At 33.2% G+C, this 23,566-nt stretch overlaps 2 protein-coding genes across 2 annotated transcripts; both read right to left on the reverse strand.

The window, feature by feature from the left end:
* Window positions 1-1,464: 1,464 nt before the first annotated feature.
* LOC111717156 (vicilin-like seed storage protein At2g18540) lies at window positions 1,465-3,738 on the reverse strand (the record flags this gene model as incomplete). Its single annotated transcript, XM_023492665.1, is given in 4 exon segments — window positions 1,465-2,073; window positions 2,341-2,513; window positions 2,679-2,761; window positions 3,735-3,738. Coding segments are annotated over 4 exon segments (869 nt in total), but the record flags the coding sequence as incomplete, so codon positions are not given.
* Window positions 3,739-3,886: 148 nt separating this feature from the next.
* On the reverse strand, window positions 3,887-23,227 carry LOC111717157 (condensin complex subunit 1). Its single transcript, XM_023492666.1, has 30 exons — window positions 23,126-23,227; window positions 22,667-22,744; window positions 21,864-21,980; window positions 21,377-21,524; window positions 20,655-20,855; window positions 19,965-20,021; window positions 19,213-19,302; window positions 18,728-18,772; window positions 17,880-17,930; window positions 17,274-17,311; window positions 16,112-16,210; window positions 15,915-16,080; window positions 15,392-15,468; window positions 14,798-14,886; window positions 14,542-14,612; window positions 14,153-14,235; window positions 13,301-13,532; window positions 12,953-13,014; window positions 12,779-12,832; window positions 12,438-12,516; window positions 11,928-11,984; window positions 10,522-10,642; window positions 10,017-10,069; window positions 9,350-9,440; window positions 8,756-8,850; window positions 7,247-7,419; window positions 6,995-7,100; window positions 5,870-6,026; window positions 4,622-4,781; window positions 3,887-4,003 (listed from the first exon to the last, which is right to left on the reverse strand). The coding sequence occupies exons 1-30, from the start codon at window positions 23,188-23,190 to the stop codon at window positions 3,916-3,918; spliced, it is 3,003 nt and encodes a 1,000-aa protein (XP_023348434.1). The 5' UTR covers window positions 23,191-23,227; the 3' UTR covers window positions 3,887-3,915.
* Window positions 23,228-23,566: the final 339 nt, after the last annotated feature.

Consider the following 23,566-nt stretch of genomic DNA (forward strand, 5'->3'; position numbering starts at 1 on the left):
AGTTAATATGTTAATTATACATCCTAGATAGTTAATATGTTAATTAACATCCTAGGTAGTTATAAAGGTGGAAAGGTAGGTACATGGTAAATTAAAAGGAAGGTAGGTATGTAGGTGGTAAATTACAAGGAAGGAAGGTAGGTACATGGTAAATTATAAAGGTGGATAGGTAGGTACATGGTAAATTACAAGAAAGGAAGGTAAGTACATTGTAAATTATAAAGGTGGATAGGTAGGTACATGGTAAATTACAAGGAAGGAAGGTAGGTAGGTGGTAAATTACAAGGAAGGAAGGTATGTACATGGTAATTTACAAGGAAGGAAGGTAGGTACATGGTAAATTATAAAGGTGGATAGGTAGGTACATGATAAATTACAAGAAAGGAAGGTAAGTACATTGTAAATTATAAAGGTGGATAGGTAGGTACATGGTAAATTACAAGGAAGGAAGGTAGGTACATAGAAAATTACAAGGAAGGAAGGTAGGTACATGGTAATTTACAAAGAAGGAAGGTAGGTACATGGTAAATTAAGGTAGATAGGTACATACAGGGATACCTATAAAGAATAAGACTGTAAAGACGACCGTAAACTCTTCAAATATGATGATCCCAAGGTATAGATAAAGTAAGAAATTTATTGGTTTATTTAAAGATTTGGCAGAGAAAGAAACAAGTTTACAGTTGCAGGGAATAATGAATATAAGAAAACAGACAGCTTAAAATCCGTACAGTCGTCTCTGATGTATACAAGGGTTGGAAGATAGGTATATTGTTAACTGAAGTTGAATCAAAGGGTAGTTGAATATGTAATATAAAACAATATTTCATTTATATCTTTGTAACCCGTAAATATACGTTATCTAGTTTCTTAACCCTAGTTGCGGTCAACTTATTTACCTGCACCTTTTTATAGCTAAATAGACAGTTCAGGACAGACTCTTGTTATTTACGGATCTTATATACCAGTATAGGTGGAGAGGATAGAGTTTGTGATAGATTGAAGCAGCATAAAGTAAGTGGAGTTAGGCATTTTTCTACAGGTAAAATATAAGGTAGGTCTAGACAGGTAATGGTAGAGATTAAAAGTATTTGTAGAGAATCAAGTTTCTCTAAAGAATGGAAGACTGACAGGTAGGGCTGGGCGCGTTCCTGGTGGAAAGATCGTTCTTTTCCGAGAACGAACGAAACGATCAAGAACGATCCCATCGTTCCAAAAAAAAACTAACGCTTAGATCGCGTTCTTAAAATTTTTGGAACGGAATGGAATGGAACAGGAATTGCTTGAAAAGAATGGTAAAAATCGTTAACGCGTTCTTATTTTCAAAAACACGTTCTAAGTTGGGAACGCAGTTTCAATCAGGAATGTGTTTCCAGTTCAGATTTTCTCTGTATGTATATGTGAACTGAAATTGAAAGATAGAATGATTGTAAATGACATTAGACACAATAATATAGGAAAGTATTTCTCTTCTCTCTCTCTTGGGAGCTATCTTCCGCACTTGATTCTGTTTCTCTTCCTCTACGTCCTTTCTTTGGTTCTTCATCTTCTTCTTCGGATGCTACTTCTTTACTCTTCTTCTTCTTTTCGTCCTCTTTCTTCTTTCCCTTTGCTGGTGTTGGTTCAATATTCCTTCCTCTTACTTTTCTGCTTTCTTCTTTATCATCTGCTGATTCTACAACTCTGCTGTTCTTTCTCTTCTCATTTTCTTTCTGTTCTTTCTTTCCTTTAGCCGGAGTTTCTTCCTTTCTTTTTGGTTCTTCTTCTTCTTCATCTTCCTCAGAGTCTATAACTCTGCTTTTCTTCTTCTTAAGTTCTTCCGCCTTCTTCTCTTTTCTTCCTTTGACCGGGGTCTCTTCTTGGTCTTTATCCTTTCTTCGTCGGTTTTCAGGTTGTTCGTCATCAGATTCTTTCTTCTTCTTTTTATCTTCCTTCTTCTTTCCACGAGAATTATCTTCTTCTTGGTCCTCACCATCTTCATCTTCTTCCTCTTCCTCCTCATCTTCTTCGTCTTCTTCGTCTTCTTCTTCCTCACTTTCCTCAGCAACCTTTTTAGGCTTGGCTGCGGATCTTCTAAAATAATATAATGCTTAAAGCTTCATGTTATCCAAAGGTTTAAAACTTCTTACCAACTTACAAGATTAAAGAAATATAAACTCAATCCACAAAAACTATTTCATTAAAAATGAGCAATTAAAACCTAAAAACTGCAATTTAATAGGAAAACATGAAAGTTATAAATTTTCAGAAGAAAAAAGGGTATCTCGAACAATATTCCGACAGTGGTTTCAATATATAAAATTGCGGATTAGGCAATAGGCATGTTTTCTTAACTGATACCTTGAAGATTTCCTTCTTTCTCCCGTCTCCTGTACTTCTATCTCCACCTCATCATCCGAACTATCAGCTTTCCGACCCTTCTTCCCTTTCTTCTTGCAGCGCTCGGCTCGAGCCTCAGCTGCGCGCTTATCTGCAGTATCATCCTCAACACCTTTGGCGCGCGCTTCTTCCACCTAAAAAAATGTAAAATAAACACGCGCGCATAAATTTTTTAAATAAATTAAGGTAACCACAAAAATATGGAAAACAATGTCAACTTTTAAAATCTTAAAATAATGAAAGAAAACTAAAGGAAATCTTATAGATTATACAATCATGAAAACTAGAGTAATACCAACCTTAGCTTCAAGTTCGTCTAGTAGTTGTTTAACCTCCACCCTGCTGGTACCAACAGGTCCTTGGCCAGCACCTTTACGCAGACCTTAATAATTTACATTAGAAATCATTAGAAACAAAACCCACAGCTACTGCCNTACATTAGAAAACATTAGAAACAAAACCCACAGCTACTGCCCGTCACTGAAAGGGCCGGTAAGCATAATTTCAAGTGACCCTTCAAGGCACTGCCCGATTTACAACAATACCCTTAAAAGCTTTGTCTGCTCAAGCAAAAATTAGAAATCCATTTTTTTGTTTGTGAAAACTGCTTATTTCAATTTGTGGGTTCTTTTTAAAAGTGACTTGCGCATTTTCTAGTACGAAAAACAACGTGTTAACCACATTTTTGATTTTGTAGAAGGTTACAAGGGTACCGTTATAAATCGGGCATTGCCATCTTTGCATGAAGGGTTACTTGAAATTAATAACTAAATTAATAACTAATAAACTAATAACTATATTAACAACTAGAGTATACTTTTTAGTAGTGTAATAATAAACAATCACTTGAAGCATTGAGGTAGTTCAATTACCGGGTTTGAAACTTCAACAAACTTGATAAAAAGTCAAATTGATAACTTGAATGTAGTCTATTAAATGTGGTCATATGCCTCGAATCTAGTCTATTAAATGTGGTCTTATGCCTGGAATGTAGTCTATTAAATGTGGTCCTTATGCCTAGAATGTAGTATATTAAATGTGGTCTTATGCTTGGAATGTAGTCTATTAAATGTGGTTATAAGCCTTGAATGTAGTCTATTAAATGTGATCTTGTGTTAAAAATTGTTTATTTTTGTAAAATTTTAAATATTAGCAAAAAAAATATTATGAAATCCGTAAACCTTTTTTTACTGCTCAAAGAGAAGATGCTCAGAGATAAAGCCACAATTAAAAGCTGAAATAGAAGATGGGCGCGAAGCACCAAAAAAGCCTAGTAACCTATATGTTTCTTACTGAAGTGCCCGGCGTTGTCCGTGAATTAAAAAACGCATGAATTTTTTGTAGCCCCCGTGCACCCATGGCATAAAAAAATTCAGCCAATTTGGTTCAGTCGTTTGGCCAGCTATATCTAACATATGTAAATATAAATGAGCAAAGAGGTTCATTATTTTCTTTAAAAAAAAAACTTTTTTAAATATTCGATTTTTAAAAATCTATTTTAGGGGCAATGCTTGGCACTTAAGCAAGTTAAAAATATTACTTGAATGCTCTCTCGCTGTAGTTGAAGAGAGAAAGACAGAAGGCAATATCCCTCCACTGTCGTCGCGTTCGTGTAGCACGAAACCTAGGGATAGATTATCATTATTATCATTATTATCATAACTGAATTAATTATTATCATTATTATCTTTGTAATTGTCATTTTCAGTGTTATTAATATTTTTTTAAAAATTATTATCATTAATTTCTTTGTTGTTAAGTACAGTAAAAAGTAAAAAATTATTTATTTATGAAATATAACAAAAACATAAGTGTTTCAGGAGAAAATATTTAAAAACCTCTAAAAGTAGAGGTTGTGGGAATATTTCCCCCCAATTCTAAAAAAATATAAAAATAGAAATAAAAGGAAAAAGAAAGGAAAGGATAAGGAAAGTTATATTTAATATAAATTGGTGGTGGATTTTTAGTATTTTTCAACGATGAACTAACAACTTTTAAAAATAAAATTAGATTTATTTGTAATGGTAAAAAAAAGTAATAAAAGCTTTATGGAGTGTGAAAGAGATATAGGTTCTATGAAAAACGGACATTTTTAAGCATCTTTTTAAGGCTGCAGGAAGACAACCCGTTCAGCGCTTATCTCCGAACTAAACTAAAAATATCCCCTTTTCTAAACTTACATTTTGACTGGTTTTTTGGAAAATTTGTTACGATTTTTTTAGCTAGCAGTTTCTGGACTGACCTGTGGCAGAGTTTCTCGACCAATGACTCAAGAAGTTTATCCTTCTCAATAAGCCCAATGATGTATCTCATGATAGTTCTAAAGTTCTCCTCCGCAATACCAACCTCGGGGTCAGATAGACGGGATACTATATCAGGCATCACGTTGTACAGGGTGTTTCCTAAGATAGATAGATAGATAGATAGACGGGATACTTTAACACGCATAGATGAACAGATAGATAGATGGATAAAAAGATATAGAGATAGTTAGTAGATAGATAGATACAGAGATAGATAGTAGATAGATAGATACAGAGATAAATATTAGATAGATAGATAGTAGATAGATAGATAAATAAATAGATATATAGATAGTGAGATGTATAGACTGGATACTATATCAGGCATCGCGTTGTAAAGAGTGTCTCCTAAGATATATAGATAGATACATACATAAGAAGATAGATAGACTAGATAAGTGACTAGATGGATAGATAAATAGATGGATAGATAGATAAATGAACAGCTAGGTAGATGGATATATAAATGGATGGATAGATAGATAGATAGTTAGATGAAGACTATGAAAGTTTGGGAAATCAAATTTTAAGTAACTTTAGGTTGGAGCTTTAGTATCGTCGAACTTGAACACTAGATCTCGATATCCATTGTGGGCACTTATACATTTGAGGATAAATGCTTAATCCCTCAATTATCCCTTGAAAGTACTGGCACTACGAGATATCAAAGAAGAATTAGATTAATCCGTAGATCTGCATAATATGAAGATCAATATTTAATCCCTCAATTATCCCTTGAAAGTACTGGCACTACGAGATATCAAAGAAGAATTAGATTAATTCGTAGATCTGCATAATATGAAGATCAATATTTAATCCCTCAATTATCACTTGAAAGTACTGGCACTACGAGATATCAAAGAAGAATTAGATTAATCCGTAGATCTGCATATTATGAAGATCAATGCTTAATCCCTCAATTATCCCTTGAAAGTACTGGGACTACGAGATATCGAAGAAGAATTAGATTAATTCGTAGATCTGCATAATATGAAGATCAATGCTTAATCCCTCGATTATCCCTTGAAAGTACTGGCACTACGAGATATCGAAGAAGAATTAGATTAATCCGTAGATCTGCATATTATGATGATCAATCCTTGATCCCGGGATTCGCAACACAAAACTACAACATTTCGTCCAAAAGCTCAAAAAAGAAACAAAAACTGCAGACATTTAATTCTTACCTTTCTTAGCCAGCTCGGCAAAGAAAATCTTGGCGAGGGCGGATATCTTGTCGATATCGTCGACAATACAGAAGGCCATGTCGCTGATCTGTCCCTTCACCTTGATCATGTCGTTCAAGATCAACCTGGTCAACACGGTCAGGGTATTCTTCCGAACCTGGAAATATACGATCAATGAATCAAAATTTTGACATTCAGAAAAAGAAATCCTGACCTTTCGACATTCCAACCTTTCTGACCCCTTTGACTATCGGACATTTTGAATATCTGACCATTTGACCATCTGACATTACGGTTTATGACTTTCTGAACTTTTGACATTCTGAAGAAATATCTTACCTTTGACATTCTAACCATTTGACTATCTGACCTTGGAACATTCTAACCTTAGGACATTTTGCATGACCAATGGACATTTAAATCATCTGACCTTCCAACTATTCAACATTCTGACCATATGATCTCTTGACCATCTACTCTATTATGTCGCGTATGCACCTCCTGCCCCTAGAGACTACAGAATCCCACCCCTCAGACTTATTCCATTTGTATACGCAGGTTTACGGCCAGGATATGCTGTTGGCAAAGCTGCGTGCAGTCAATGAACCATTTGACCGATTTAATATCAGCCAAATTGACCTGGTGACCTTGTGACATTTAAACTTTCTGACCCTCAAGTTTTTACCTTTACTGACTTTCTGACTTGATAACGTAAAAGAAGATATTGCTGATGAAGCCAGCTTTCTCCAGAAGACAATGGGTTTATGGGGTGTTTTTAGTATTTCTGTATGTTAAGGTATACCTGGATAGATTCATCATGAAGACGAGCATACATATTCGGTGTTCAGGGTTCAAAATTATTCCTGTATGTTTAAACTTTAAATATACCTGGATAGAATCATCATGAAGTCGAGCATACATCTTCGGTGTCCAGGGTTCAAGAGTATTCCTGTATGTTTAAATATACCTGGATAGAATCATCATGTAGTCGAGCATACATATTCGGTGTCCAGGGTTCAAGAGTATTCCTGTATGTTAAGGTATACCTGGATAGAATCATCATGTAGTCGAGCATACATCTTCGGTGTCCAGGGTTCATGATTATTCCTGTATGTTAAGGTATACCTGGATAGAATCATCATGTAGTCGAGCATACATCTTCGGTGTCCAGGGTTCAAGATTATTTGGAAACTTGTTGGATAGATCTCCCAGGGCTATGATCAGGTTGGCTCTATAACAAAAATATTAATATACAATACTGAATTTTTAAACATTCCGATAAGAAACTAAATGTTCGTTAAGTGGGAACACAAAGATAAAACTTAATGGACGAATCAGCTTTTTGCTGGAAACCACACCCCTCCCCTCCCGATTTACCTTATGATGGGTTCTGGATCCTTCTCCAGCATAGTGAATATAAGACGTAAATGCTGATCCGCAAACTCAGAACTCAGCAGCATATACTTACACAGAGCCATGCTAGCACTACACCTGGATATCACAAAAATAAAACAAAAATTCAAGAAATAAACGATTTCAATCTGATAACCCTTTTTATATTCTTAACAGATTTCTCTTAAAATAATTTTTTGGCGATCTTTCCCAGTTTTCTTTTTTTAAATTCTCTTCCCTGCGCTTATTTCTTATTTCTTTCCTCCAGAGGTAAATTTGGAATGAATACTCCAGAGTAATCAATTCGTATACGGAAAGTAAATTATAAAAAATTTCATAAATATTTAATAACTAGTTTTAAAACGTTAATAAACAGTCAAATATGAGAAAAGTTTATAAAAAGGAATTTAAAATTTCTTATCTAATTACTAAAGAGTGTTTAATGATAAATTACAAAATTATTTCTCAACTTTTTCCTTATTACAGGGTGTCCTTTTAATCAGGCCAATTTTACCACTTACTGTAGCTTTGTTATTGTTTGGAACTTTTCCAATGTGATGAAAAATTTGAGTAATCAAAGTATGAAAATTTTGTTGTGTACAAAGAAAATTCAGAATTCCAATCTTGAAGAAGTAATAAGAGTTCAAGGGGCATCAAAGGTAATGACTTGGGCTGGATTTGTTATGGCAGGTTTCTACTTATCCACTGGTTTCAAGGTTCAGTAAATGATAACTCATACAATAACTTGCTTGAAGAAAAGGTTTGGTCATCTGTTAGTAGTAAAGCCTCAAGGATATTTAGAATATTTTTTTACATCTTATTGGGGTTGATGGTAGAAACAAATGATATTTTGTTAAAAGAATTTTTTTTAAACACGGATAAATGAAGTATTTCGTTATTATCACGGTTAATTTGAATGTTTACATTGCACACTGCTGAAAATGGACCATCAGGTTTCAAGTCAAAAAACCTAAACTTTTTCTTTGGGTTATGCAGGCTACTGAGTTATATTCTCAATTTTCAGAAAATGCCACCTAGGGAATTTTGAGCAAATCAAATTTAAGAAATTGTAGAAATCAAGTGCATTCACAGGTCTTAAATTAAACAAAAAATTTGTTTCAAGGCTTTTATCTGCTTATTAAATTATTTAAAACCATTACTAATGTAATTAGATATCTGCTTATTCTGGGTTTTTTGACGATATTTTTTTAACAGTATATGACATGGTCTCAAAATTTTTTAAAATTTTCTTTAACAGTCATGAAACCTGTAGTAGCAAAAAATCAAACCCCTAAGTCAACTACCTGACTGTCAAAATGCGGCCCGAAAAATATTTTTTGATGTAATTTTTACTGATTCTACTTCAAAAAGTCTTTTTCGGACAGTAATACATCATTAACATCATTATCATCAATATCATAATATTAATGTTTTGTTGTTATTGTCATATTATTATTGTCTACAAAGTTGATGATTTTCTTTTAAAAAAAATACAAAGCTCAAAATTCGACAAACCTTTCGAATGAAATCCGCCTCTGCATCATCAGCCTCTGCTCCAACTAAACTCTCATCATCGTCAACACTCGCTCCTAGAAGAAGGAACAATATTTATATCATCATTCATGCATCTTTGATTTAGGGGTTTAAGGAGCTTTTTTCATAAATAAGGCAGAGTTATTTAATAAGCTCAGGCTCAGCATAAATGTATATTGTGACGTTGATCCAAGCTTTTAGAGCTATAGAACACTAAAGGGTTTTATTTTGGAATGAAAATATTTTGGATGGTTATATTTTTGTCAAATATATTTTTGGACATTGTTTGGTTTTATTAGTAAAAAATATATATTTTCAAGAATGAATTTAATGGTAGAAAAAATGAAAGATTGGACATTTTTTAATCCTTTAAAAACCCTTTTAGAAATCAAAAGGCAAGTTTTTTTCTTCATCCTTTTTGATAACTTTTAACTTTCCAAATTCAGCGAATAAATAAAAAAAATAACATTTGAGGAAAAAAACTAAATCTATTTTCGTAGATGGGGGGGGGGAATAATTTTTTTTTTAAATTGTCGTTTATGTACAAGACTAAACCTGCAGGGGTGCTGAGCGCAGTTGAACGAACAACAGACAATCTCTTGTTCTTCTTCTCCGCAGCTTTCTTAGCTTTCTTATCCTTCTCCATCTTTATATAAATTTATATTTAGATAGCATAGCACAATAATTATAATTTTATTTTAGATTCAAGTTTTATGATATTACTAGCTGAAGTGCCCTACGTTGCCCTTGGAATTTTCAAAACACTTAATAGCCCATGTAACCCCCGTGGTACTCAAGGGTTCCCTCAACAAAAATTCGACCAATTTGGTTAACACACACACACACACACACACATAAATATATATATATATAGCTGAGCGAAGAGATTTATTATGTAGATTAATAACTTATTGTATTAATTTGTTAAAGTTTTGTCAAATTAGTAAATAAATAAATATATATATATATGAGCGAAGAGCTTTATTATATAGAATAATGATTTATTGTATTAATTTGTCAAATTTTTGTTATATTAATATATATAACATCACCTTAATTCCAAAAAAGTCTAGGTCAAATATAATGAAAATTAGTAATTTTTCACAAAAAATAAGGAAATGAATTAAGGAAATACCATTATTCCATGATAAAAAGGTTATAGAAGTTCTTTCTGAAAATTTACCTAAAAACGTGCTATATATTCTAATTGAGTAAAACAAACCTTTTCTTCTCTGAGATAATTTCTACGCTTGAGTTCATTGAATACATTCACATCTGTAAACAGAACAATAATCAATCTTAGAGGTCGTTGAAAATGTGTACATCTGTAAAGAGTAGAAATTAGAATTATTAGAATATCAAAACTAAACAGTTCATTAATTAATTAATCAAATCAAATTAATAAATAGAAAAACTTTTTGAAGGTAAAAATAGATTTTTTTCACTTTAGAAAATCTAAATTATTTTGCATTAAAAATTGTTTGATTTGATGATAACAAATCTGATTGATTGATTAATAAATTAATAACATTTTATTTCTAGATGTTTTGGTTGGTTAATTGTTTATTTAAAAAAGTGGGTTGATTATAAATTTGAATGAATTTTTATATTTCTGGTTGAGGAGTAGATTATTGTTGAGATTTACTGGATAAAAGGTATATTATTCAATATTCATATTGCTTGATTGAAAAATGATTGATTGATTGGATGATTGATCGATTGGTTGCCTAGATAGTTGAGATGGTTCAATGATATTTCTCCAACAAGGAAACAAAGACGACTGAGAACATAAACTGGAACAACTTGTTCTCCTAGCTCAGGTTTATCCTTCTGTACTCTACCACAGATCTAGAAAGATATTTATAGTATCTTGAGAAACGACCGTTTACCCGCAATTTGGAAATATATTACGATTTTAGCTATTTTTCCCTATATCAGTATATTCACTGAACTTTGAATCTCGAAATCAAACTTAAACATTCCTGTGTTTCTCCCGAGTTCCACAATCTAAATTTGAGGCAAATCGGCCAAGAGGACTAGACATACATCCAGACAAAACAGATATTACAACTTTATATATATACAAGATACAGTCGTCGTCGTTTATATCAGTACAATTAGGACTTTTGATTTCAATTTTGATTTCACCAAGCTTTCAATAACTTAAATATTTCAAATAGATAATTTGTTGATTGACAGCTTCTTTTTGTTTAAATGTAAACTTTTAATTTTAAATTGTTTATTGGGAATCAATGCACTATCAATAAAAAGTCGTCTTCATTGTCGTGATATAATCGCTGACCACTTTAAATTTTGACAGATAATATAGACAGATAAATTGATAGAAAGATAGATTGATGGATAGATAGAGAGATATTAGACAGGTTGATAGATTGATGGATATCATATCATATTATATAAGAAACAAGGGAGGTGTCCAATAGCTCCTTGACCTATGAGGGGTATGCCATCACAATCCCTTCTAGATCAAGGCTTTTCAGCCTGACAACGTCGGACACACGACCAAATTTGAGCCATGTCACCGGTCCGATTTCTTTTGTCAGCTGGTTGCCAAACAAATGTATTACACATATAATTAAGTGCTGACAACGAGAATCTCCCTCCCGCTTGACTGTTGTGTTTGCTATTGTAGGGGGCCGTGCGCTGCGGCTAGAACAGGCTATGAGGCAGAGCGCTGCGGCCATGGCTGTGAAAATCGTTAGAATATAGTCTTTTTAATTTTAAGTTGAGAGAAGACGACATTAAATTAGTTTTATGATTCTGTTTTTTTGAGGCATTTCCGTGTGGAGACGTTTCCGTGTTGAGGCGTTTCCATGTCACCGTAGGGTATATGATAGATTATAGGAATAGATGAAGATATATGGAATGTTATAAGAATGGATTCACAGAATGAATCGATAGATAGATAGATAAATACATTGATGAATTGATAGACAAAACAAAAAAGTTTTTGTTCGCCCTTTTTGATACTTTTTACCCAAAAGTTCATCTATTCCGAGATTTAAACCTTCCAAATAAATTTTTTTAGCTCCACACAAAAGAACATAACATTTTTGAAAAAATGTGTATACAAGAAAATATAAACCCCTAAAGTAATGATTTAACTATTTACCTGTTTGACAACATTGCCCATAAATGTATCCGGCCCCTCCCCCAGCTGATAAACCAACTAAATAAACATTAAAATATTTAATAACATTTCATATTTATAAAATATCAGTCGTCCGTGGGGTTTCCCAACACTCTTTCTGGCGTTTAATTTCTTTATTAACATTTCTTTCATTTATGGGATAAAATGTAAAATTTTGCTGTTTTCTGTTTTAAATTTTAAATTAAATTATTTTTAAAAGATCAAAATGTTGCTATTACTGTTCACACAGATCCAGACAAATATAAAAGTTGCACCAATTTTAAAGTATCGCAAAGCCTTGTCCTTAGATTTGACCTCACAAACTCACTTCCATTTGTGAAGCCGTAGGCATGTTAACTTTTCAAATTCAGTATCATAGAAGTAATTAGCAACATTCTCATCGATTTTTGCGAGAGCTTGCAAGTTTGCAACCGTTGGATCATTTGTGTGTTGTGAATTATGGATGATAGGATAGGTTAAGAATATTATTACCTTGATAATAGACTTGGCCATGGGCATATAGTGGGGATCCAGCTTGTTGTAGAGCCCGTCCACTAACAGTTTCTCCATCCTTTAAAAAGGGGGTTCATATTTTATAAAAAACAACCCCCCCCCNATTCAATGGGGGGGGTTAGAAAGACAGGGCCAGGGAAACGGAATAAAAATGAAACCTGATATCTTCCAAAACAAAATTCTCAAATAATAATGAAAAAACGACAGAAATTAGAAACGTAAAAAATTGAACCCGACTATTTTTGAGGTTGAGGGGATTTTACATTAGAAAATATATATCCCTGTAATTGGTTCTGAGAAGATTTTAATTTGAATTCTACCTGGAGAAGATCAAATGATCACTCTTAAACTTGAACGGAGGATCAGGATCATCCTAGATAGATAGATGGATAGATAAATTTTTTAATAAATAGATAAATAGTTAGATAGATCGAAAGTATGATAGTTAGTTAGATAGTTAGTTAGATAGATGGACAAATAGAGGTTTAAATTACCTATGATGAGCTAGCTGGAAATTATTCTCTCCCTTCTCTCCAAGCCCATGTTCGATAATCAACTTAATTAGAAAATGATTGATCAATCAATCAATCAATCAATCAATCAATTAATCAATCAATCTAAAGATCCCAAATATCCCTTATTTTCCCCAATTTAGTATAAACCTTTCTAACATAGTTAAATATATTTGAAGAGGGCGGATGATTTTATCGAGAAAATAATACCCACGCCGTTACGTTTTTATCTTTATGCTTTTTGAAAAATGGTAATGAAAACAGCGACAAATTTTTATTTCCCCCCCAATCTGTGAAAATGATTTTTGAAACTAAATAATTAATGTTTACCTGAAGATTAGATGAGATAATATTGACCTCACTACAGGCGCACATTCTAATCAGCATAATTGCTGGATGTGCGTCCTCTATCGTAGAGCCAGGTAGGACGCCGGTGAAGAACTCCCAGAGAACCGTGAACACTCCTTTCCCTATATCCTTGGACTCGACCAGCTCGGCAATCAGCTTCTCCAAGCTCTCTAGCTCACCCAGGGTCGCCAGGCGGACCAGGGCAACCAGGTTTCTGAGGTCGGAATTTATGAATACAGGTAAGAAATTGAACTAGCAAGCAAAAATTGAAAGTATTCTAATTTGGAAGTTAACATTAATGAAAAGTGAGAAGTAGTTAGTTGAACTAATTCTCTAGTTTAAAGGTAGAAATTAATAAATAGAGAGAAGTTGAACTAGTTCTCTAAAGTAAAGGTAGAAATTAATAAATTGAGAGAAGAAGTTGAACTAGTTTTCTAAAGTAAAGGTAGAAATTAATAAATAGGGAGCATAAGTTAAACGCCTTCTCTTGTGTAGAGGTAAAAATTAATGAATATGGAGATAAAGTTGAACTAGATCTCTAGTGTAGAGGTAGAAATTAATGAAAAAGAAGTAGTTCAACTCCTTCTCTAGGGTAGAGTAGAAATTAATGAAAATGATAAGTAGTTGAACTACTTCTTCAGTTTAGAGGTAGAAAATAATGAATATGGAGAAGAAGTTGAACTAGTTCTCTAGTGTAGAGGTAGAAATTAATGAATAGAGAAGTAATTCTCTAGTTTAGAGATAAAAATTAATAAAATGGGTGAACTGAAGTTCTTATTTGCATCTCAAAATATTTGTATCTGACCTAGGGTGAGGAAGATTAAAGAATAGTACCTTGCAATAGTTACAGAGGCTGCTCTGGCATTGGTAGCATCAACATTAATATACAGACGCTTATATGCAGCTACTACAGCATCCTATGGGAACATAATCATGATCAATCAAGTCATAAATGAACCCTATCAAGCACTTAATTCTTAATTTTAACAAGTAAAATCAATGGAAAATTTACAAAATCAATCAATGCAGCACTCAAAGAATTTCTCATAAAATAAAAATCAACTAATAGGGTTCAATTGAATTTAAAAATAAACGAATGAAGAATGAACAAAACAACGATTAACGAATCAAATCAAATCAACAAACCAAAAATTCAATGAATCAAATGAATCAAAAAATCAATAAATCTACTATTCAATCAATCAAACTAGAGATGACTCTACCTTAATGCTTGATTCTCTAGACCAGATTAGAGTTAGCATTTTCTTTACTCCCAGCATAGCATTCATCATACCTGTCAGAATTAAATATAAATATTCAAAGAAAGAACACCGTTGATATCTTCATCATTGTTATACAGATAAAGGTTTAAAAGGAACCATTTTGAAAAAGAATTCTAACTCTGAAACTGGAAGGTCTCCGTAAATAACGGATCAGAGTCCCTTTAAACCAGGTGTGCAAGAATTAATAAGATTTTACCGAACTCGAAAGCACTGACGAAGAACTCAATCGCCTCCTGAATATCTGAAGTCTGTTTTGAACCAAGCAGCACCGCCACTGTCGGCAAACTAAATAAGTTAATAGTCAAAATTAAAAATTTCCCAATTTGATATTGATGGCACAATTTTTCAGCTGTTTCAGTTTTCTTGATCCGGTTCCGAGTCCGGTCCAGGGTAAGGCTGTTAAATAAAGATCACAGTCATAAGCCCCAGTCGGGAACTTTTTGAGCCTTTAATCAAGAAATCTGAGAATTTTTTTAAGGAGTTCCTAAAATACGAGGAATTTACGAAAATTAGATCTGCAAGGAGTCCCATCTGGGGCAACTCAGACTGCCTACAACTGTATCCGACCCTACACTTACAGGTAAGATCGATCCTAAACCAGCCCGGCCTCCTATTCCTAGGAGAGGTACAACCAGGAGGAATTGCGTCACAATGCGTACCTTACAACAGCCTATTATTGACTACACATTACCTGCTATAGCTGTTCTGTGGATTGAAATTGAAATGTTTGACAATGGAGGCTTGTCACAGCTTGCTAGTTAAAATAAGAAAGGATAAAAATAATTCTAACCTTTTCTGAATAATCTTGCTGAACTTGACAGAGTCAGTGAGATACTGAACCAGCATCTTCTGCTTAGAAACCTCCTCCTAACATTTAAGAAAAACATTATATTTCACTTTTCACACAATTTTTAATCAAACATTGTTTAAATACTTTTGACCGATAGTACCGACCTCTGATTCACAGAGAGAAGTTAGGTTAATTAACGTCCCTTGGGACAATTAAGTAAAAAAAACAATCCATTTTGCGAAGTTTTCGAGAAAAAATTCATGCATTTTCATCCCAAAAGACGATAAAATTGTGTACAACTACTTATTCGAAAAATATTTTTTTTTACTTGATCACGGGTTTCCTAGACAAATTTTGCCTTCATAACTTCCAGAGCACGAAAATTAGTAAATAGTAATTTGTAAATCCTCAATTTTTTGACGTTGAGAAAAGCTCATTTTTTCCCGTTTTATTTGAGTGTGAGAGGGGGGGGGATGAGAGGTACGCAAAAAAATTGAGTTTCATTCCGGATTTGAAATCATACCTGGTTATTGTTCTGACTCTGAGACAGTGAAGGTTCAATAGGTTTCTTGGCCTCAAGATAAACCTTCTTCAAGACAAGAAGTTCCTTCATCATCTCCTTGTTCCGTTCATCCTCATCATCCTCCTCCTTGTCAGAGTTTTCATCCTCATCCATACTCTCATCATCACTATTCGAAAACAATTTCAGAATAATCTAACCTAAGTTTATACAATTCCTCCTGAGGGAACATCTCTCTGCTCTCCTTGAGTAGATTAAGTGCTCGGTGTCCCTCTTTCTTATCCAGGAACCCGGCAATCCTGGAGATGGTCTTCATTAAAGGGAATTTTACGGTAAAATAAAAAAGGGATATATAGATTAAAGCCTAGAACTCTTAATTTTCAGATTCGTTCCGTATTTACTGTATATGATGATATGATCTGCTTAAACTTTAATTCAAAATACCATATCACAAAAATATAAGTTTTTGTATAACTTGGACACAGTTTTTTATATAATTTTCTCTAGACAGGGACATCGGATAGAACTTTTTTTGGCCACGTTAAAACTTTTAGGCTGTAGCCTACACCCCTTTTATTTTACCCTAACAGTCCCTTGAATTATTAATCATAATATTTGTAGCATCCCTAATATTACTCCTCAAATCTATGTGAATAAAAAGTTTTGTTATTATTAAAATTAGGTGGAAAAAATAATCACAACAGCCAAAAGCTATTTTCCACCTAAATTCTTTATACTATACTGTTAAAATAATTATCAATTAGTAATTGTAAACTTGTTTTTTTTTAGTGTATATCTTATCTCAAATTTTCAATCAAGAATAAGTTTTTAAACTTGTAAAATAATAAAAACTTAATTGTTAATTCTGTTTTTTAAAGGTGAGAATTCTTAGCCGAGGTATAAAATATTGTTCTCTCCAAGGTTATAATGCAAGGAACGTTAATTGCAGTTGCGTATACTCTGCGTACATATTGAAACCAGTTCTCTCTGGACGGAATTTGTAAACAAGAATAGATGCATCAGTGTTCGTTTAGTATCCGAGGAGGTTAAACGCATTAAATTTTAATAATTCAAATAATTCTTTTTTTATGTGAAAGATGGATCCCATGCCAGGCTTCGACATCCGTCTTGTGTTTACCTTACCTCCCAGAGACAGTACACTGCAAAGATGCGTACATATCTGAACAAATTTTCCTTGCATTATAACCTTGGTTATTTTTTTACAAAATCTTTGTATTATCTAACAAAAAAGTTATTAGATTGTTTAAAGTTTTACTGTGTATTTCTTATAAAAAATGTTTATTTCAACCATTTAGTTGACAAAACTATAGATTTGTAATTCATAAAAAAAAGATGCCCCACCTGTGATTTAATTCTCCTACACAGGCACTTTCCCAAACCTACACAAAATACAAGTAAATTTTCTTCTATTTCATTCATTAAAAGGACTGTCCATCCAGTTCAAGTAACCTTCATTAAAAAAAGGGGGCATGTCTAATTCACAACACTACCTTTTAAAACTTTATTTAATCAAGTGGAAAATATCGTCTTTTTTTTTAACTTGTTTATTTGTTACAATTCTTACGAATTTCTCTGAAGCAGAAATGCGCGAGTGGCTTTACAAAAAAAAACCGCAATTGAAAAAAATCAATTTGTTAAAAAAGAGACGATGGATATCTAATTTCGAATCAAATCAAATCAAATCAAATCAAATCAGTCTGTTAGGGTCGGCCTACAGTCACACGCCAATCTCTTAATCAGAAAAAGCTTAAAAGGGTAGGGTTGTGAATCAGATATTAACTTATTTTAAATGGTGGGCTCCTTAAAATTACAGCGTTAGTCCCATTTTTGTCTTATATAAATTCTAAAACTTTCTCACACATATTTTTGGTTTTAAAAACAAAATTTGAGGCCATGAGATTCTGACATAAATATTAGTTTAATAATTTAAAGAGTGTGTATCTGTACCTTGCAGGCTGAATCTGATTTCTTAACAGGTTTACCCATTCCTTCTTCAACCTTTAACAAAATATAGTTTTATTTCATCAATAACGGTAAAAACTAAAACAAAAAACTAGAAAAAATCAAATTTACAAAAGACAATGCCAATAAAATAAAAACAAAGACATAGCTAAAAAATAATTAAGAAACAAAAAAATTGACTTAATAAAATTCCAAATTCTTTGCACTAAAAAGTCTAGTTTAAGTTACACATACACAGTGAAAAAAGATTTCATCGTTTATTTTCAGTACTGAGTAAAATCTTGTTTAAGACCGATAAGAACGACGATTTGTATAATTTTATTATAACAGAGAAAAAAAATGACATGATAGGACAGGAAAGGACAGAATATGAAAAGAAGGGGCTGCATAGGACAACATGACAGGACATGATGACAGTATAGGACCCATGAAAGAATAGGACAGCATAAAGGACAGGATATTGCAGATAATAAAGTATAAGAATTTCACAAGACAGGGTAGAACAGGACAAGACGGTAAAGGACAGGACAGGAATGGACAAGTCATGACCAGGACAAAAATATGTACGGACAAAATCAGACAAAAAAGGATATAGGAAAGGTCGAAAACACAAACAGTGCATTATTTGACAAGACATGACAATATTTGAGAGTACAGGACAGGAAAGGTTGGGACGGGACAGGACAGGAAAGGACAAGGGGATGAAAGGAAAAAATCAGACAAGAAAGGATAAAGAACAGGTCAAAACACGAAATGACATGATATGACAGGACAGGACAGGAAAAGGTCAATAACGTGAAAAGACAAAATCAGACACGAAAGGATAGAAATACCTCTCCCTTGAGCATATTCCACTGCTCCACAGGCTCTAACTCAGTCTAAAACAATAACTTGGAAAGTGTAATATAAACAATATTAAAGATGTGATAAAAACATTTAAGAAAAAACGAACGATACAATAACATTGTCATACTGGTCATTATGATAATAACCATAATTTTCTAAATAAGATAAATAAAAGAAATGAGCAGGCAATCTCGAGATTTAATGAAAACACGAATGAATACAAAAATGAATGAATAAATAATCTTTTGGCTTAATGAATAAGTATATAAAGGGGTGTATATTTTTCAGGAGTTTTTTATCATTTCTGCCAAAATGTATCAACTGTACTTTTTTAATCCCCCAACCCCACCCACTACAGCTCAGGCGGTGGGAGGGGAAGGGGGAGATTAGGGCTGCTAGTTTAGTTTTCTCCTCCCCCCCCCCACAGCTCCGGCAGTAATGGGGGTGTCCCAAATATATACCCCTCACCAACCTCTGGTTCTAGGGCTGCTAGTTTAGTTTTCTCCTCCGCTAATCTTTCCTCTAAATCTTCTGTCTGTAGTTTAGCGGCAAAGGGATTGCTCTGTAAAATAAATAAACATCAACCTTCATACCGTAGAAGTCTAGGCCGAGTCCTCTTCAAGAATAACCGCCAAACAACGGAAATTAGTTTCTAGTTGGTCAATTACGCTTCCAAGTGCTCTGTTATATATCTTTCATTATCAATTATTTGATTCACGATTTGATTAATTTTAATTAATTTACTTATTGATTAATGTGATTGATTAGTTTATTAGTTAATTAGTTGATAAATATTTGCATTATTATGAATTAGACATGAATTATTTTTGGAAAAAAATCTTTGTATCTTTTGTTCAATTCGACTGTGTTTGTAAGAATAAACAGTAAACACGGATTAAAGGGACAGTGTTATTAATGTTTTTAGTGAACCCTTATTTTTAAAAAACCCTAAATGTATTTTTAGAAGTTGGTGATGGTGATGGACCAAACCTCTGTAGAGTAAACAAGTAGATGTTAGTTCCACATTTATTGAAAATATATTTTGGTCTGGGTTGACCCTCGTCAGTTCTTGAGATTGTTTCTGTCACAAAGATTAAAAACAAATGTATTAGTCTTTAAAAAATCGGAGAAGCGAGGATTGTGGAATATTATACCAAAACATATGTCTGAATAAAATAGAAAGGGGAAGGTGATTGTACCGCAACAAAGAGAGAGAATATGTACCTGAAGTAATGTGTTGAGAAGCTGAACCGCGGCCTTTCGCACATTTGAAGATTTGTCCTGAAACAAGATATTAAACATGCTTTTGTTAAACTTTATAAAATAGGTATCAATGGAACAGTCTGAAACACATTGAATACAAAGACCGTTAAACCCCGTTTCAAAAGGGGGGGGGGATTTAAAAAGATGTTGGGGAGCCAACAATGCGACATTTAACAAATTTTCCCTCTCATACGGTGGTAGGCGATATTACCAATACAATGAAGACGACTTTCGGTCTCAATTTTGATTTATATCAAGCTTTTAAACAGCATAAATACACAAATAAATGGAAACAAATAAAAGCTGTTAATTTAAAAGGCTTCTTTCTCTTTAATTACGTGTCAGCTTGTAATTCGAAAAAAGCTTGTTAACAATAAAACTTAAATGAAAAAGTCGTCTTCATTATATTGATATTAACGCCTACCACAGTACTTTATACACAAACATTAGTACAATTTGACCAATTAAAATCATGTATTCCCGCCTGCAATTTAGCAACACAAAAAACTTTAATATTCTTACAAACTAAATTATGATAATTTGTTATCTGAAAGGGGGGGGGGACAATTATTTTCGAAAGAAAAGAAAATGACCCTGGATAAAAACTGGACGTTAAACTAACAAAGTTTGAAAATGTAAAAAAAGTGGTACCATTAATCTACCGACTGCAAGCTCCAGTATCTGATGCTGCCTTGTGAGAGGAATACACTTGTTAGTGCAGAGTTTAGCCCAGATCTGGAGAGCGTGGGACCTGACATGGGCATGCACATCATGAATATGGTCCTGCAGGCATTCAAGGAAACTGTCACGGTCATCACGGTCAGCGTCGGTCATATCCTCCTTGGTCAGCACCTGCAGGGAATATAACCAATTAGAAAAAAAAATAAAATGGTGAAATAAAATTTTTTCTTAAAGGGCCTGTAAGCGCAAATTCAAGTTTGACCAAGTATGAATTAGTAAGCATGTTTTTGTTTATTCAAACTATTTCTTGCTTATAAGAAACAATGGAAAACTTCACAGAAATAAATCAAAATCAATCTTTAATTACTAATTTGAAAAACTAAAATGGTTACAAAAAAACGAGTTTTAATTTTTAAAATCAGAACAGAAATATAATTTTCCTTCATTACAATTTCCCCTAGAACCGCCAGTACGCATTACCGTATAGAATATGAGTCTTCAGTATCACAAGTACGCAATTACCTTCATAACAATTTCCCCTAGAACCGCCAGTACGCATTTACGTATATAATATTAATATGAGTCTTCAGTATCACAAGTACGCAATTACCTTCATAACAATTTCCCCTAGAACCGCCAGTACGCATTTCTGCATAGAATATGAGTCTTCAGTATCACAAGTACGCAATTACCTTCATAACAATTTCCCCTAGAACCGCCAGTACGCATTTACGCATAGAATATGAGTCTCCGTCAAGATGGGCAGTGAGCAGGGAAACACAGGGTCGGATATATTCGGGAATACGCTCTGCTAGTTCAGCCAAGAACTGGGAGTAAGCTCTAAACATCAATCAATGAAGTTCTCATTTCAATCAATCAATCAGTTTCTCACTTTTAATAATCAATCAATCAATCAATCAATTTTTTCAAACTAATCAAGGCTTCTTACTACATAGTAGTTACACAGACCCGGTCCTCCATGAACTTGTACTATCTTATTTACAATCTTTGGCGTATTTTAAATTTAAAAACAAGTTCCTGAACGTCATGAAACTTCACAAGCCCCCCCCTCCTTTAGTTCTAATCTCACTGATTTGAAATTGTCAAGATCTCCTAGGTTCTGTTCTCATTGATTTTAGATTGTCAGTAACTTTGCAATCAATCAATCAATCAACTAACCTGGTTCCTGAAGTATCCCTGGAGAGCTCCTTGGAGTCCACCCTAGAGATCTCCCTCACCAGCTCCAGCACCATACCCGTCAACCCGTACTCACGCACCAAGACCTCGGTAGCTTGACTAGATAGATAGATAGATAACTCGAGATAGATAGATAGATAACTCTAGATAGAAAGATACCAGATCCAAACTAGATGTAAATTGTTTGATTAATGGCCAAACAACGAACTTAAAATTTAGTATTTTAAAATGGATCTTTAATCTTCAGAAACCTAAATTGTACATTAAAGAGCCTAAAGGTAAGTAAAAATGTCAGGGTTACCCAGAACGGATGAGTCTGCAGAGAGACTGTACAAAATGTATTCTGTCTTGTATCTAACAAGTAACAATAAACTATAAACTTGATTCTTTTTTGAAAGACTATATTTTTGGTATTTCACATTGTTATATTAACGGAGTTTCAGGTCGTCATTAAAGCAGTGCTTAGGCTCCGCAACATATTAGCTTCCTGGATCGGATCCGGAGGAAAATATCTAAGAGGAAAATATTAATTAAAACCTGATAAAAACTTTTTTCTTTCAAATACACAACACTCAACTTTTATCTAATGAGAATTTTTTATAACTTCCTGGTCTAGACAAAATAAAATACCGAAAAACGAAATATGCAAATTTTTTATTTGTTTAAAATATTAGCAAGTCCAGTTTTTTCTTTAAAAGAAATAGATACAAAGCACTGCATTAAAATCTAATCCTTTGTACTGGGTATCACTGCCCGTTCTTAAATAATAAAAAAATACATTTCACCTGAAGATGGACACTAGGTGTTCAAAATGTTTGAGCTGCTGAACAAACTTCAGGGAACAGGATAGGGTATAGTTAAATCTGATCCAAACAATAATGTTTGTTCTTTTTATAATTACGAGCTGAAAATTTTAGATTTGGATAATCTTTATACCGATCACTTTATCTGAATATCCACGGTGGAAACACGCTTTTTGGATATCCCTACCGGATTCCGACCAATGAAAATTCTCTCGTTTAATAGCGCGCAAAATTTTTAATTTCCCGGTTTCTGATTGGCTGTTCGGGATTTTGCATACGCCATTCTGATTGGTTGAATTTTAGACACTTTTCGGGATACAAACTAAAAAATTTAGAACAAAATAAATTTCCTTCCATTTTGAAGAGATTACTGTGAAAATTACATTTTTTGAAAAATACAGTTAAAATAAATAATTTGAAAAAAAAACCATTATTTTGTTCCTTTTGTTGATAGTTCCTAATATCTGAATAACGGACAACCTAACATCCTGGAGAAAATACTTCATTTTTAAATTTATATTTTTCTACAATATTATTTACATTCAGTAAGGAAGCGTATTATTAGTGACCCTCCGTGCAAAGATGGCAATGCCAGATTCACGATTCACAATGGTACCCTTTAAACCTTTGTCTGATGAAGTAAGATGTCAATGTTTAGATTTTTTATTTTTATAAAAGATTTACTCACACACATTTAATATACATACATATATTACATATTACATATATTAATGGTTTAGTTTAAATTTGTTTTGTTATGAATGATATTAGATGTATTCATTATTCACTCTCATAATCTCCAATTTCATAAACCTGCTATTTTAAAGAAATCTATAGTCAGACTTTTGATAATATTTTTCTTTCAGGAATAAATTCCTTGCA

This window comes from Eurytemora carolleeae, unplaced genomic scaffold, assembly GCF_000591075.1.
Source record: "Eurytemora carolleeae unplaced genomic scaffold, Eaff_2.0 scaffold2186, whole genome shotgun sequence".
In the NCBI taxonomy this organism is placed as follows: Eukaryota; Metazoa; Arthropoda; class Copepoda; order Calanoida; family Temoridae; genus Eurytemora; species Eurytemora carolleeae.

What these genes read in the sequence shown, in the direction of transcription:
- LOC111717157 (XM_023492666.1), bottom strand. Translation starts at nt 23,190, where the DNA reads ATGAAGTATTTTCTCCAGGATGTTAGGTTGTCCGTTATTCAGATATTA. An exon ending in TTCTCAACACATTACTTCAG is followed by an intron (nt 19,303 to 19,964) that starts GTACATATTCTC and finishes TTTATTTTACAG; the next exon opens with AGCAATCCCTTTGCCGCTAA. An exon ending in CGTCAGTGCTTTCGAGTTCG is followed by an intron (nt 14,613 to 14,797) that starts GTAAAATCTTAT and finishes TAATTCTGACAG; the next exon opens with GTATGATGAATGCTATGCTG.